Source organism: Girardinichthys multiradiatus, chromosome 5 (assembly GCF_021462225.1).
Source record: "Girardinichthys multiradiatus isolate DD_20200921_A chromosome 5, DD_fGirMul_XY1, whole genome shotgun sequence".
Classification (NCBI taxonomy): Eukaryota; Metazoa; Chordata; class Actinopteri; order Cyprinodontiformes; family Goodeidae; genus Girardinichthys; species Girardinichthys multiradiatus.
Genome location: NC_061798.1, coordinates 49,077,060 through 49,093,678, shown reverse-complemented (window position 1 = coordinate 49,093,678; position 16,619 = coordinate 49,077,060). Strand labels below are relative to the sequence as shown.

General features: G+C 39.7%; 1 protein-coding gene across 1 annotated transcript in view; it reads left to right on the top strand.

Annotated features, from left to right (window-relative positions):
* slc24a3 (solute carrier family 24 member 3) overlaps positions 1–16,619 on the top strand; it is a 67,985-nt gene that overhangs the window by 38,187 nt on the left and 13,179 nt on the right. The window contains exons 4-7 of the mRNA XM_047366949.1: positions 6,569–6,643; positions 8,686–8,770; positions 9,980–10,083; positions 16,253–16,327. Coding sequence (XP_047222905.1) covers positions 6,569–6,643; positions 8,686–8,770; positions 9,980–10,083; positions 16,253–16,327 — 339 coding nt within the window. The remainder of the gene's footprint in view (positions 1–6,568; positions 6,644–8,685; positions 8,771–9,979; positions 10,084–16,252; positions 16,328–16,619) is intronic.

Genomic DNA, 16,619 nt, shown 5'->3' with positions numbered 1-16,619 from the left:
AAACTGTAATAAAAATAAATAAACTAATTAGTGTCTCATATTTAATCAATCATAGGTCTGGGAAAAGAGATGGGTTTTTAAAAGTCATTTAGATGATTCTGTGCTCTGAGCGGTGCGGACATGTAGAGGAAAGGTATTTCACCACAGCGAATTCTCGCTCAGCTCTATGTTTGAACTTTGATCTTGGAACATCCAGGAGAAACTGGCTGGATGACCAGAGAGCTCTTCAAGGTGCATGGCAGTTGAGGAGATCACGTAGACAGGATAGGGCTAGACCTGTTCACACTTTAAAAGTGAGTAATATAATTTGATGACAGACAGGATGCCAGTGAAGAGATTTTAAGACTGGAGTTTTGTGTTCGTGCTTCTTTGTACCAGTTAAAAGACAAGCTCCAGGGACGTTTGATTCAGACCGACGCATAACAATAGTTCAGTAGTTCAAGCGAGAAGTTATGAAAGCATAAAAAACCTTCTCTATGACAGGACTTATCTGTTTGTCTAGTTTAAAAGAAATGTGCAGAATAAAACCCAGATTCCTTTCTGCACAGTGACTGCAGGCTCACAACAAACATGCAGGTAACGAACAAACATTTATTTTTACCCCAAAACAAAATTCCTGAATAATTAGTAGGTGTGCAATAAAAAAGCACCCAAAGTCTGGAGGATTATTTATTCTATGTAGGCTGTTGAAAGATCAGTGATGGAAAAATAAGGTTGTAGAATCGTATCCTTCCTTCATCCATCCTTCTCCCTGAGCTATCAGAGTTAATTAATGAGCCGAGTAAAGCTGGCTTGACTTGGGAACTGTGAAGTGTGTGCATTAATGAACTGTTGCTTTGTGACTGCACGGATGTATTTGTGTATTCACTGCTGCACAGCAATTTTACACAGCCATAACTTCAGTTAGTTACAATAAAAAATCAGATCCATTGTTTTTAATGGTCCTTACCTTACCACCTGCAGTGTCTTTCCTCATCTGAGGAGACACGGTGGTCAGCTGGAGCTGTGGTGGTCAAGGGATCTGTTTGGTGATAGTTACACTCCAAGGAACAAATAAAACCAGAGTTAAAACAGTTCAACATGAAGAAAGTTTAGCTCTGGGCTGAACTGAGCCTTAAGCATACCCCAGGACTGTCAGGAATTTCATTTATCTAACAGAGGGGTCTGCAACCTGTGGCCCCAGAGCCACATGTAGTAAATATATGTTAAGTTCGATCATTTTTAAAGGGTTTTATGAATATAGAGTAATTAATTTACCAGAAGCAAGGGTTGGAATGGTTGCTGACCCCTGGTCTAATATGACCCGAACCTCTAACCACAACTGACGTGCATCTGAGATAACATTTTAGCTCCTTGAAAATAAAACTGTTTGAGCTTCAAAGCTTCTAGGGCTGTTATTCAACAATAACCAATCACACCCATCCTAATAAACGTCCATTATGTTCCTTGGAAAATTGTGGGAGTGTTAGTGAGTTTTGGTGATACATTATGGAAACATTTAAAGCCGTTAAGGTAGATTCATTTGTCTGTTGGGTACATTTGCTATTAGATTTTAGTTCTTCCTCATCAATCTTAAGAATATATTGTACTACACTTGCTGATCATTAAAATTAGCTCCAAATTAGCACTCTTCTTGAATGAGTATTTGTATATATATATATATATTTATATGTATGTATGTATGTATATGAGATTGGGCTGGATTTTTTTACCACTTCTTAAAGGAAGTGCCAAATGATAGGGGGAGGTGGACTGCTAATGTTAGGGATAGCCCCAGGAAAGGGGATTCAGCCTAGGTGTGTATTTAAGATCAGTCTAGTGGTGTTTCCCCAGTTTCCCCTGACTAAAAAACAACCCACAACATGATGCTACCACCACCGTGCTTCACTTCTAGAATGATGCTCTTGTTAGCTGATGGGCATATTTATATTTTTTCTTGTAATCTTATCCAATAACTAATAGCTTGAAATGATTAAAAAAACCTCTGGCTCCTTTATTTTTTAAATCTTATTTATAAATTATTTGGCAGCTGTATGAGTTTAGGAAGCAGAGCCGGTCCAAGGCAGAATTGAACTAAGCCACTGCTTAAGGCTCCAAACCATCAGGGGCCTTCCACAAATGCTTGAATTTTAACACAGAGAATACAATTAAATTTGATTTGATGGGATTAAAATAGATAGATTAAAAGATTTTAACTAGTTATAATTTAAAGGAATTGGCAAGTTTACTTTGTAAAAGTACAAACAATAATTTCCATTGTTTGATTGTTATGTTACCATAGCCACAATCTGATGCTATGAGTTGTCATGATTTGAAGGTGTACGAGTTTTGTTTTGGGTTTCTCCTCTCTTCATGTTTTCCAGGTGATGCTTTAGTTCATTCCTTTAGATTCTTACTTGTTCTGGTTCTGGTGCATTTTAGTTCTGTTACTTTTAGATTTGTGATTTGGTTTCATTGTTGTTTCTCTATTTGTTTCCTGTCATGTTTTGTCTCTATTCTCAGCCACTGCCTCCATCATCAGCTTCATTCGGTCCACCTGCTTCATGCCAATCAGTCTCCTTGTTTTCACCCGTGCCATGTTCTTTATAGAGCCTTTTATTCTGTTTACACCGTTTGCCATGCCTGCTCGGTACACGTCAAATCAGCTCCTGTTCATTCTTATGTTTTGCATGTTTCGCCCACCTCATGCCCTGCCTGTAAGTTTAAATTCTTTCTATTCACCTTTCTGCCCCTGCCTGCCTCTTTGTCTGCATTTGGGTCCAAAAAGAACCACAACTTGACATGAGTTTAATATTTTGTTTGTGTTTGAACTCGGTTTGATCACAGATACATCTCAGCAAATAATAACCGGTTATCTCTGGTTGCTGTTAGCATCAGCTAATTAAACTCGGCCCCTTTCCCAGATTACACAAACACCATGTATAAACTCTGTTAGTGGTGCTGATGTTCTTAACAGGAAGAGGGCTCCAATTCTAATTCTGCTTAAAGCCCCATAAAACCTTGAGCCAGCCCTGTTTAAAGTCTATCCTTTCTTCATAATTCCAGTCCCGTAAGGCTTGGTTTACTGCGAATTAGATATTTTGTATTCACCTAACCTTTATCTATTTGTATTTCTTTTTTTTTTTTTTTTTTAATCTGTTATCTGTTTGAAGAATGCCTTTATCTTCACCGTGTTGCTTTCTTTGTGTTGCCTTTCATAACAGGCTTGTGCTGATCTAAACACCAGGTTGTTTTCATGTCACCGGTTAAGCCTGTTTTATGTCGGTCCAGACATTAAGATTAGGAGGGGGCAGAAAATCTGTTGGAGTATTCCTTAAAACCACAAAGACTAAAATACATGTGTAAGAACACAACATAGAGATGCTACTGAATGTGTAGATGTATGAGATAATTAGAAATATAACTTCTAGCATTGCAGGTGTATTAAAGAAAGACGTAATTAGTTTTAAAGTTTGTTGGATCATTTTTATTATAAAGTCTCTACTGGCAAATTTAGACGGTTTTCTAACCATGTTGGCAGCTCTGCCTGCACTTGCAGAATCACTTTATTACTGTTAATCACACAGTAGCCGTGCAAATCCTTGGCCTGTTGAACAAATAAAAATAATCTGCCTTTTTGACCAATAAGGAACAGGCTGTATATAAATATGTTTGGCAGGCCTCTCTCCACCTGCAGCTGCTTGTCTCCACTGAAAACCAAACAGCACCTGGAATGCTTATTTTTCTGGTAATTTAGTGGATAGAGATGGAAACAAGAAGGCATTTAAAGCCATGGAAAATAACATAAATGAGAACAGATGCCAAATCACAGCGCAGCTGAGCCTTTATAATATAGCATTTGTTGCAGCATATGGTCTTTGTTCAGGGATTTTGACCTAAACACAGGATTGAATCCAGATGCTCCCATTTTTCTGAAGCTGCTATTAAGGGATTTTAGTAAAGAACTTTATCCATTTGTTTCTAGAATAAAACAAAGATTATCATTATTATTATATAATGAAGTTTTCTTCACCCCTGAAATCCAGCTCTGTCTTCCACATAAAGGTTGCCTTCATTCTGCTGCAAATTATCATAGACTTCAATTGTTTTCACATATAAAACAAGCACAAAAAACCAGACAAAGTGTGCACACTTACCTGTACAGAAAGACAGTACATCCACTCATCATACAACGAGGTCGTATGAATTGTGTCCAAGCTTCAACCATCAGACCCAAACTGTCCCCCTCAGATGAAAGACAATAGGTTAGGATGTTCAGAAACAACTCAGGAGCAACTCAGGAACCTCAAACCGCTCATCAACTGGAAGCACTGGAAGTGTAATCTGCACCAGTGTCTCTCTCCATAGTGAAGCCAGTTCTACATCACCTTGAACTGAGAGGTTGCTGGTTAAGAAGTAAATCCCTACTCCAAAAGCAACACCTTTACTCTCGGCTGACATTTGCAGCCCACAAGGACAAACCATATGCCTTCTAAAGAAAGGTTTTATAGTAAGATAAAAATATTTAAAAATTTAGCCACATTGTGACCAGAAGACTGTTTGGAGAAGTCAATATAAGGCTTTCAAACATACCAACTATTAGGCATTGTGGTGGCAGTGTCATGCTGCGGGATTGTTTCACTCCAGAGGTACTGATGCCTTGCAGGAAATGGATGCATTGGAAGCAATACTTCCAAATTCATCAGCTTCACCTGAAATCAGCAGCTAGATGGTTATAACTTTGTCCAACCCAGATCTTCCAACAGGACAACGATCCCAAACACACATATAAACTGGTTTTGCTTCCTAAATGTTCGCCCTAAACTATGCCTAAAAGCTGATTTGTGGCAGGAAACTAACCGGTGTAAACGAGTTCTACCAACTATGCATGCAAATATCCAACCAGAATTGTGCCAGAAGCTTGTTGATAGCAACAAAAGAAAGTTTTGCCAAGTTAAAACTTCTTAAAGGGACACCTAACTGAATACTAGTGGCGGTGTCTGTCCAGTATGTGTAATGTTTTTCTATGTTGATCAGAATAAAAACCACTAAAGCGGGAAAAATTATTCAAATAAATCTTCAAAAGCTCCAAATTAAGATCAGATTTATGTCAATGGTGAGTGTATGTAGGCTTCTTTCTGGAACTGCGTGTGCCTTTACCTCTGTTTTTGAGGATCACATGTTATTGTTGATCTGATGCTTGGAATAAACCGACTGATCTCCACCTGAATGGCCTCTTTCCCTTGATGTTTTAGCACTCCTTACTTTTTTTTCCCCATGTGCTCAGTTCAGACAAACGTCTCACTCTGGTGCTGAGAGGTTCAGCTGTGCTTTCAAAAACAGATGACTCTTCATTTCTCACCACAATGTGACTCACAACTAAACTCAATTAGAAACATTCCCTCCTGTTGTCAGCCTTCCTGTAAGCAAGTCTTTGAAAGCCTTTATTACTGCGATGTGTATGAAAATTTAGGGCCTTTTCTTTGTTGAGCACATTCCCTGTCACTCTGTCATGCATTCAGGTTATATATACTGTATGTCCTAATCATGATGTGATTTTTATCTCAGTGTTTCGATGCCAGGAAAACACCAGGTGTGTTTATACTTTAATTCAAGGAGTAGGAAATTGGTTTTAGGATTATTTCCTCTTAGAAGAGGCCCAGAAGAGGAGATGGACGGCTGGATGGATGGATGGATGGATGGATGGATGGATGGATGGATGGATGGATGGATGGATGGATGGATGGATGGATGGATGGATGGATGGATGGATGGATGGATGGCAGGAGAAATGGTTGCAAGTAGTGAGGCCATAAATAATTGATTTCTTTTGCTTTTCTAAAGACTTTTTTAGTACTAGTGGCCTTTATTGACAGGAACCAGGCAGGAAATGGGCAGAGAAAGAAGGGGAGACGACCTGCAACAAAGGTCTCAAGGTCAGGAATCGAAACCCAGGATGGCTGCGTTGAGGATTATAACCTCTGTATATGCGGCGTCCGCTCCACTGACACAACACGCAATGCTCCAATAACCGATTCCTTTACAAATACATGTTTCACTTCCTTACAAGGACTTTATCTGGCTGCTAAAACTAGCTAAAATTAACCAACACTCAAATCAAACCTCTTGTCACTTTGCTTTCTGACAGTTTTATTGAGATTTAGGATAATCTGCACAAATAACTCCCCCTCCTGGGCTTTTAATGCCAATGCACAACACAACTGGGTGGAACCACAGTCATGTTGTGTATTCAACTGGTATGCTCCATTAGCAATAAACCCGTTTTAACTGGTATGACATCATATTCACTGTTAAATTACTGTAAAGGTAAGAGTTAAGAGGTCTAGCCAACTGAAAACCTCAGGGTTTCTTGTTTTGAAAAGAGAATCATAAAGGTTTTGGAAAGTGGTAAAGATGAAATTTAAAAACCATCAGCTGATGCATCAGTGGGTTTCACAGACAGACTGTAAACAGCACGGTTTGAGCTCGCCTTCATCAGGAATTATCACCCTCCCTTCACGCGGATGAATCACATCTCACAAGCTTCTCACGCTTCACTTCTTACTGTAATATTTATCTCTCTTCACAGACTGTCTACATGTTCTGCGCTCTGGCGCTGGTCTGTGATGACTACTTTGTCCCTTCACTGGACAAGATCTGTGAGGTATGAAGCAGCAACACTTTGTCACCGAGCTGCGTTATGTTGAAGAATGTTTGTCATTTGTTAAAAAAAAACTGAGAAACTGGATTTTTCTCCCTAACATCTGAAGTTAAAACCTTGAGTCAGTCTTTTTTACTTTGCTTCCTAGCAGCCAGACCTTTTAAAGCAATTCTGAGAGGTTGTTTTCTAAAGATCTGTCAAATTAAATAAAAAACAACCGAAACCTTTAAAGAAAACTTTGAAGGAACTGCAGAATGCCTTTGGAAACTACCTTACAGCAACACATTGATGGTTTAATACTCTTGCACAGTACTATTTAATCACTCTACAAAAACGGAAATTTGGATTAGAGGTGAAGCTGCAACGTTGGTGCAAGTGAGGATCACGCTCTTTAGACTTTAAAAGAAGAGACTGATCTTGGTTTTTCTAAACATTCAATTTGGACCCGCGCTACAAAGCAGGATCTATCTTTTTTGAGTGACTAAGGGTGTATTCACACCTGCCACTTTTGGTCCAATTTAAAAGGACCAGAGTTTGTTTTCCCACTTTGTCCGAAAATTCTGTGCAAGTGTGAACACACTCAAGTGAACGCTGGTCTGGATCGAACAACCGGACCGGACCATGACCCACTTTTTGGGCCTCCATCCAACTCAGCTTTAAAAAACCATTCGTCTCTTTGGACTTAACAAGGCACCGTAGCAGTGTGAATGTTATACCTAAATCTTACATGGCCGCACTTTGTTGCTTAGCAATGCTGTTGCCTGCGTGTTTTAGCTCGGTGAAGAGCACAGCATCTCCTTCGGCTTGCAGCACGCGTTCTCCCACGTCTTTCCAAAATGATAAATAGAACGTGCAAAATCTGTGTTGAATGAGCTGCTTATGAGCCTCACAATAATATTACAGCTGTAATAATGGCACAAATATGCAGAACAGAGGTGCAGCTTCCAGAACTTCCACAGTTGTTCCATTTCCCGGTCTGTGATCTGTCCCATCCCCGTCATTTCTGTCCATTAGGTGGCTTTGTTTGCAGGTTATAATTCACTTGCAAAAAGTTCAATGTGAAAATGAACCGCATTAAATGAAAAAAACAAAACAAAGTCCAGGACCAAGTTTCGGTCTGGACCAAGCAAGCGGACCAAAGTACTCTCCTATTGTGAATACACCTATCCGTCATAGAAGATCTAGACATGTAACAACGACTGCTGTTTAATCAGTTAGCTTTCTCTAAAAGAAAATCTTCAGAGACAATCAGATCAGACACATTTGTCTCCTTTATCTTTTGATTTTCACTTTGCTTGATTTTTTATCTTTGTTAGAGATATATCCTGATATGAAGGTTTAAACATTCTTCTGAAGGATGAAAAACATAAAAGAAAATTCCAATCTATTAGATCAATACAGTAACTTTCAAAATATAGTTTTGTGAGCTTTGCACAGGAAATTGGAATAGAATGTTGCAGTTGGTTAAAATGGAAATAATTTTTATTTTTTACTGAAATTCTGTTATTTTCTTTACTAATGATCAGTTTTCTCATTATTTTCAAAACGATGTTCTGTTTATTTCAAGTAATATTTCCTGTAAGAAGCAACGTCAGCACTGATTTTCAGACGATCTTCAAGTTTACTTCTTCTTACTGGTTGCAAACAAAACATCTTTTAAAACAATCTTATATTATTATTGCTCTGATTAAATCACATATTTGATCACATGACTTGTTTAAAAGTTGAATTTAAAAGTTTACTTCGGACTTGACTGGTTTCTTGGGTGGAAAGACCCAAGACTTACTCATGACTTGCAAAACAATGACTTGGTCTGCTCATTCTGCTGCTTTCTCCCAAGACCAGAAATATCAGCAGAGGTTTGAACTAAGAAGATCTAAAATTGCACAACCTGGTTTTGTTCAGCTTCAGACTTGGCTGATAAACCCCAGATTGCAGTGTGTTGACACATGATTGTGTTTCAGTTAGATTTAGGCAATCATCTGAAGAGTTGAAAGTGCCGCAGCTGTTTCCTAAAAGCTGTCTTCTGTACTGTTTTTCCTCAGCGTCTCCATCTGAGTGAGGACGTGGCAGGAGCGACCTTCATGGCAGCTGGCAGCTCAGCTCCAGAGCTCTTCACCTCTGTTATCGGTAACAACACGTCCAAACCTCCACAGACAACCTCTGCTCTGAGACACACACACTGCAGGGCTGCCAGGGAGGGGGCACACTCTGCATTTAATGCTTAAATGTCACATTATTGCCGTCTTATATTATGAGCCAAAGTTGTAAAGTTTTTATATTTTTACAGGTTTACACATTTATGCATCCATCCATTGTCTATGCTTGCCTATCCTTGCAGGGTTACCGGGGTGGGGGTCTGGTTGCCTATCAAGGCAGATACACCCTGGACAGGATGCCAGTCCATCAGAGGGCTGCACAGAGACACACACTCATACCCGAGGGCAATTTAGAGTAACTGATTACCCTAACAGTCATGTTTTTGGATTGTGGGAACAAGCCGGCGTACCCGGAGAGAACCCATGCATGCACAGGGAATACATGTTACTTATATGCAGAACCAGTGGCACGTTGCATTTGTAATTTAATTTATTTTAAACTAACTTTTATTGACCTCTTGTTTTATTTTTATTGCACCAGAAGCCTCTTTTTCTTTTTGGATTTCTTGTTCTATGTCATTTTTCACTGTGCCAATAAAACTAAACTAAACTAAAACTGAGCTTTACATCCACACACATCATCCACTGTTAAGTATGGTGGAGGATCTGTGTCGCTGTGGGCCTTTTTTATTTTAAAAGGCCCTGGAACCGTGTTAGAGGGCACACCATCATGAAGTCTTTCATCCTAAGAATGATTCAAAACATTTCAAAATCAAAACAGAAATCCACCCTTTCCCCACTGAGTAAATGCTTTCAAATGAAATGTTGGATTTATGCTTCCCTGTGGCATTATTCTATATCAATAAAAGACGTGCTTTTTTTCAGGCTTTTTATTCCTGTTTCCCTTATGGTGCCTTGAAGGGTGCTGTATGATGGAGTATCAGATATACTATAAGATTATTTTCAGATATGTTTGTCTTCTGCCATTAAAACACAAGTCAGAAACATTACAGAGGGCATGGGGCATTTTCCTATGTCGAATTATCTTATATCTGTTTCAAGTGTCTATAGCAGTCGGAGAGTTTGTTAAACTTCTTTAATCATTTCCTTTGTGGATACTAAGAGAAAATTACTCCTGCTGTATATTGAGAATAAATGCCATACATTTCTTCCTAACCGTGCTGGATGCATCTTTGATCTGTAAAGAGATTCTTCTCTCTGATGTTTATTCCCTCCCCAGGCGTGTTCATCACCAAAGGTGATGTGGGTGTAGGGACAATCGTGGGTTCGGCCGTCTTCAACATCCTCTGCATCATCGGTGTGTGTGGCTTCTTCGCTGGCCAGGTATGATCTCATAGCTGACCTGGTGTCATTTTTGCAGTGTGCAACTGCTAGCCTGGTCTCACATTTAAACACTGAGCCATGTAAACACAAAATATTACAATTTGCATCCATGTGGCTCTGCAGATGACTGTTGGACACATTAATCCACACGGTGTTGATCCGTTTAATGGACTTTCAAACTGGGTGATTTATATGTGTTTAAAAAGTGAATGTTTAAATCCAGAAAAACTATTTCAACTTTTTAAATAAAAGATATCAATAAAAATAGGAAGCCCATTATTTCTAGTTGCTGCTTCGATGTTTTGTTTTGTTTGTTTCAGCCACATTCATCACAGAAATTCATGTTTGTGTGTGGTTCTGATCCACTGGGTTTCCTGTTGAGACACTTTCTGTTGCAGTAACTCTCAGGAGTTTTTCTATGTATGGCTTTATCAGCTGTAGAGAAGTTTTCCTTCAGTTCACTGAGGTTTGCACATGATATGTTTTTGCATTTCAATTCGGTTGCGATCTGAACTTTGACTAGGCCATTGGAATACTTTGATTCTTTCTGTTTTCAATCATTCTGTTGTAGAGGTGCTGCTGTGGTTGGCCTCATTGTCCCAATGATAATCCAGTTTGGGCCAAGTTCCAGGTCTTCAACAGTTGACCTCCCATTTAACTCAAATATATTTTGGTATACAGAGGAGGTCATGGAGAACACAATTCCTCCATGAGGTGGAGATTTGTGCTGATATGCAGTGTTTGGTTTTATCCAAAAGTTGTGCTGTGTATCATGGGCAAATATCTCTACATTGGTGTCATATCTCCAAAGGACATTGTTCTGAAAGTCTTGTTATCCATTGATATGCATTTTTGTTGTCATATTATTTTCAGAGGGTAGATAAATCCTCTTTTGCTGCACCAAACAAGCCATCTTTGTTTTAGTTTTTTTCAGATTGATAACTTCTTTAAAGTCACTGCTGATGTCTTTCCTTCTTGGCATTGTGTTGAAACACCTGTATGCTCCTGACCTGCAAACTGACCAAACTGCTTCTGTGGAGCCGTTCTCAGCTAATGAAGGATTTTGATCATCAGCACCTGGATGCTGCTGTTGTCTCTTAGTTTCTGTAAAAGACAGAATTTGTTCCAAAGTGCTGCTGCATGATCATTTCAATACAGACGCTGTAAAGCTGCGTGTTTTTTGTTCATCTGAGGTTCCATTTATGTAATTCTAGGACATAAAAGGAATCATATTAATATTTGAAGTCCTGATGCATCAAACTGTGGAATTATAGGATAGTTTATTATTTTTTTAGCATGACTACCTTCTTTGCATGCTAACATTGCCCAGAGCAGCTTCTCTGATGCCATGTGACATGCCAGTGACATGGAAATGAGTTTAGTACAAGGATAAGCTCTCTGCTCTTAAAAGTATGGGTGATGAACTCCCCAAACACTGATGCAATCCCTGATTTCATATTATGTAATTGTGCTGAGATAATGTAATGAACATCTAATGGAGCTGGGATGGATGGGGTGTGACACAATCTCCTTCAGATCCACGCTGTGTTCATTGTTGCTGTTTGCTGGCCTTGGATGGATGTTTTTAGTTTCTCTACAGATACTCGGCTGTGCAATGAAATGCAATAGAAGCACATACAGATTAATTATTATGTTCTTACTCAACCTATGATTTCCCACCTGGGAGAGGAAGGTTCAAAATGTGACTTTTTCCCCCTTCTCTGATGTATGCGCTAAGCACTGTGTGGGAGATTTATTCTCTTCATCGTGTGCTCCTGTATTCTGTTGGGCAACATAAGGTCAACAAACACACTGGCACACTCCACATAGGACGATTCAGAGCAGGCGGCTTTTACAGTGAGGTGCTTCAGGAGGTCAACGTAAGGTCTCCAGCATGTCGTAAGGCACAGGAATAGAGGACTTAAATGCAAGACCCAACTTAGTGGCGTAACTTCAGCAGTCCATTAATACAGTCCATGGTCAGTACACAAAAATCCAATCCAAGCAGAGGTGTCCAAAACAGTCAGAGGGAGGCCCAAAATACAAGCTAGAACACAGAGCTAGGATTAGGACTGGAACGTTTGACACAAGGGACAAATACAAACTGACAAGGGAAGGCTGCACTGGGTGAGGTATACATAGGTGGATAACATTAGGGTGGGGCAGAGGTGGGGCTTTCAGGAAGTTAGGTTGTCTGAAACAAGACAGGAAATTAGTGCACAAAATAAAACAGGAAGTTCAAATAGGAAACAAAACCATATAGACAACTGCAAAACACTTACCCAGCAGAGCTGGACATGACAACGCATTAACACGCCTGTATCACATCGCAGCAGAAACTCAAGAAGCATCAAATGTGAGTTTTAAACCTTCTTTCCGTCTGCATCCCACATCATCTGATTATAAGAGGCAGCATGTACCGGTCCCATGTTAGGTGGTAATAAACATGCAGTTTAAAGAACATCTATCAGCTGAGCGATGAATTTCAGAAGGTTAAATTCAAATCTGCCTAATTTTTTTTAATCTCAACCTTATAAAACACCAAGATGGACAAGTGCTATAAAATCAAATTTTGACTGTTTTAACAAAGTTTTCAAAAAGGTTTATTGTTAATAGCTTTTGCTTTTTCACACTGCAACAAAATAAGCAACTTAAAAACAGATGGCAAATTACCACTTATAAAGCACTAAGACTGTCGAAATAACAATAAATACAGACATATACAGGTACATCTCAAAAAATTAAAATCTTGAAAAAACGTTTGATATCTTGTGTCACTCATTTCAGAAAGTCCATAATTCAGTGTCTCAGATAATTAAAATATTTTGAAAAAGGTAAAAATTGGAAACTCATGGTGTCATACCCTGAACCTCTAATGTCTGGGTCAGTAGGACACACAATCAAGTGGAAGACTGCAGAGTGGACAGATGTCCAAAAGACAGTCATTGACTCCCTCCACAAGGAGGGTAAGCAACAAAAGGTCATTATAAAGAAGCTGGTTAGTCACAGACTGAGCATGTTTATAGGAAATTTGGTAGAAAGAAGACGTGTAGTACAAAAAGGTGTCCCAGCAACAGAGATAGCCACAGTCTACCGAGGATTATTAAGCAAAATCCATTCAAGAATTTGGAGGAGCCTCACAAGGAGTGGACTGAGGCTGGAGTCAGAGCATCAAAATCCAGTACGCACAGACAAATCCTACACATGGGGTACAAAGGTCTTACCTGAGATAAGGAGAAAAGAACTGGACTGTTGCTGGATTTCCAAAGTCCTGTTTTCAGATAAAAGTAAATTCTGCATTTTATTTGAAAATCAAGGTCCCAAAGTCTGGAGGAAGAGTGTAGAGGCCCAGAATCCAGATTGCTTGAAGTCCAGTGTGAAGTTTCCACAGTCAGTGATAGTTTGGGGTGCCATGTCGTCTGCTGGTTGTGGTCCTCTGGGTTCACTGAAGTCCACAGTTAACACAGTCATCTACCAGGACATTTTAGAGCACTTCATGCTTCCTTCTGCTGACAAGCTTTATGGAGATGCTGATTCGATTTTCCAGCAGAACTTGGTACCAGCCCACACTGCGAAAGGTACCAAAAGCTGGTTATATGACCATGTTGACCAGCAAACTGGCCTGACCAGAACCCCGTAAGGATTCCATGGTGTATTTTCCAAGAGGAAGTTGAGAGACACCCAACCCAACAATGCAGATGACCTGAAGGATGCTACGAAAACAACCTGGGCTTCCATTACACCCCAGCAGAACCACAGGCTGATCTCCTCAATGCTACGCCGCATCAATGCAGTCAGTCAGTCATTTTCTATACCGCTTCATCCATAGTGGGTCGTGGGGGCAGTCTATGGGCGGGAGGCGGCGTATACCCTGGACAGGTCGCCAGTCCATCGCAGGGCAACACACAAACAACCATCAACACACACTCATTCACACACATAAGGGCAATTTAGAGAGACCAGTTAACCTAACAGGCATGTCTTTGGACTGTGGGAAGAAGCCGGAGTACCCAGAAAGAACCCACGCATGCACGGGGAGAACATGCAAACTCCATGAAGAAAAACCCCGGCCCGGAATCGAATCCAGGACCTTCTTGCTGCAAGGCAACAGCGCTACCAACTGCACTACCGTGCAGCCCACATCAATGCAGCAATTTATCTAAAAGGAGCACAGACCAAGTACTGAGGTTATAGAAATGAACATAGTTTTCAGAAGCCTATCTTTTCTACACTTTGTGGGACGTCCAAATAACCTTCCTCAACTCAAAAGTTATGAGTTACTTTCCTCAGAGTTTACATATTGTTTTACCTCCAAGTTTTCGATAATTTTTCCCCAGAATCTACTTCCATGAAAATCACAGTTTGGTTTCACAGAACATACGGTTTAATTCTTTAAAGCTTACTGGTAATTTTCTAGAACTCTGATCCCCATATTAACTCAGATCTTCAACAAGTCTCTGGAGCTGTGAGGTTCCCTTGTGCATCAAATGCTCCACCATCAACCTGATCCCCCTAGAAACAAATCATCATGGACCTGTCACTCAGATGTCTGACGTCTGTGGTCATGAAATCCTTTGAGCAACTGGTGTTGAAGCATCTGAAGGACATCACAGGCACCCTGTTGGACCCCCAAAGTTTCCTTGCAGTTAAATTTCCATAATTTACAGGTTACCTACCTAGAACTTACAGGTTGAATTGCCGGATTTTATGCGGTAATTTCCAAAATGTACAGTTTGCTACCACAGAACATTCTGTTAAATTTCTGGAACCCACAAGTTTATTGCTGAAACGTACTGGGTTCTTTGCACATTTTTGAGTTTGCTTTCACAGAACTCATAATTTAAGTTTTGGAACTTACAGGTTACTTTTTCCGGAACTTCTAGGTTACTTTCTCGGGTTTTATAGGGTAGTTTCTACTTTGACAAACTTTCACCAAAGTTTAATTCCTGAAACTTAAAGAATACTTTTGGTGCTGAGCCTTATTATGGGGGACATATTGCAAGTTGCTTTTTTTTTACAAGTCTTTCCGTAAACCTAGTCATAAACATTTGAAAGAGTAGAAGAGTAAAAGGTTTTACATTTTTTTCTGCAGTCCTTGTTCTGAATTAATTTTCTGTTAAAAGAAAAAGAACCACCAGGTCCGATTAGAATAAAGCAGCACTATTTGTGTGCATCATTTACTTTGAGTAATGCCTCATTCACTTTTATTACATTGAAACTTTAAGAAGCAGAAATATTCACAGCTCTGCTGAAAACAGCCGTTACTGAGCATTAAACAGACAACTCTCTGAACAAACCCAAAACCTTACTGCTGCGCTCTCCAGAGGTTTTCAAAGAACACCACATCTGTGTGCTTGGATTTCTTACAAAACATGTTTTCTGTACAAACTTCTGCTGCAGAGGCTCATCGGTTGAGCTGGCCCTCCTTTAACAAGGTTCATTACACGCCTGTTTTTACACTGCTGTAGGAATTTAAAATCAGGATGGGGTTAAAGCAGTCAGACCTCGGTGCATCCTGAAGCTTTCGAGAAAAACCTCAGTTTAATCAGCGCCTAGATATCAATGAACAGCAGAGATATAGATGCCTTTTTCTGTTACAGTGTAAAACATTCATGCGATCCATTTGTCCGTCCATCTGTTCATCCGTCTGTCCATTGCTCCATCTTGCTTCATCCTGGTTGGGTGGTGGTGGGACTGGTCGTCATCTCTAGCAGCCAACACCTGGGTGCACCCTGGTCAGATTACCAGGCTAGGCAGGATAACGCAGAGACACTCAGGACAGACAACCGTCCTCATGTCCACTTACTGCTAATGGCAGCTTATGGTTTGCTTTTCAAGAACGGATTAACTTTACAGAAAGTACTGGTTACCTTTAAAGAACCTAAATTACTTTAAGAGAACTTGTGTGTTACTTTCTCAGAACTTACAGGAAATGTTCTGGAACTTTTCTGGAGCTTTTGTTTACTTACCCCAATCTCAAAAGTTACTGTTTTCTTCTCTTTTCTTTTTAACAGCACGCAGAATTCATCAGATGGAAAATGTGAACAAAACCATAAGCTGTGATTCAAAAACCCAGATTGTGAATAAAACCAGGTTTAAAGAGCCTTTCTCTGTGTAAAATGTTATGCTTCAAATGTTGTTAACATTGTGCTCTTTGTTTATCTTGCAGGCTGTGAAACTGTCTCATTGGGCTCTGCTTAGAGATTCCATCTATTACACATTTTCCATCATAGCGCTGATTGTGGTAAGAACCTTTTCTGTGGACTCCTGTAGATGCAAACCTGATGATTCTGCAAGCGTAGCAGCAGAAACTGTAGACAGTTTCTTCTCTCTGTCCTCTAACTCGGACACCTTATTTTTCATTTAATAAAGGGTGGTTTAATGTTTCCAGAACTAAAACATGATGGAAGCACTAACTCTCATTGTTTTGAACATCAGTTGGATACAGTATCTCTTAAAGAAACCCTCTATAGCTGTAGATACTCTAAATTAATACTTTGTGGCTTCTCTTATTATAACCATAACTCATATTTTTG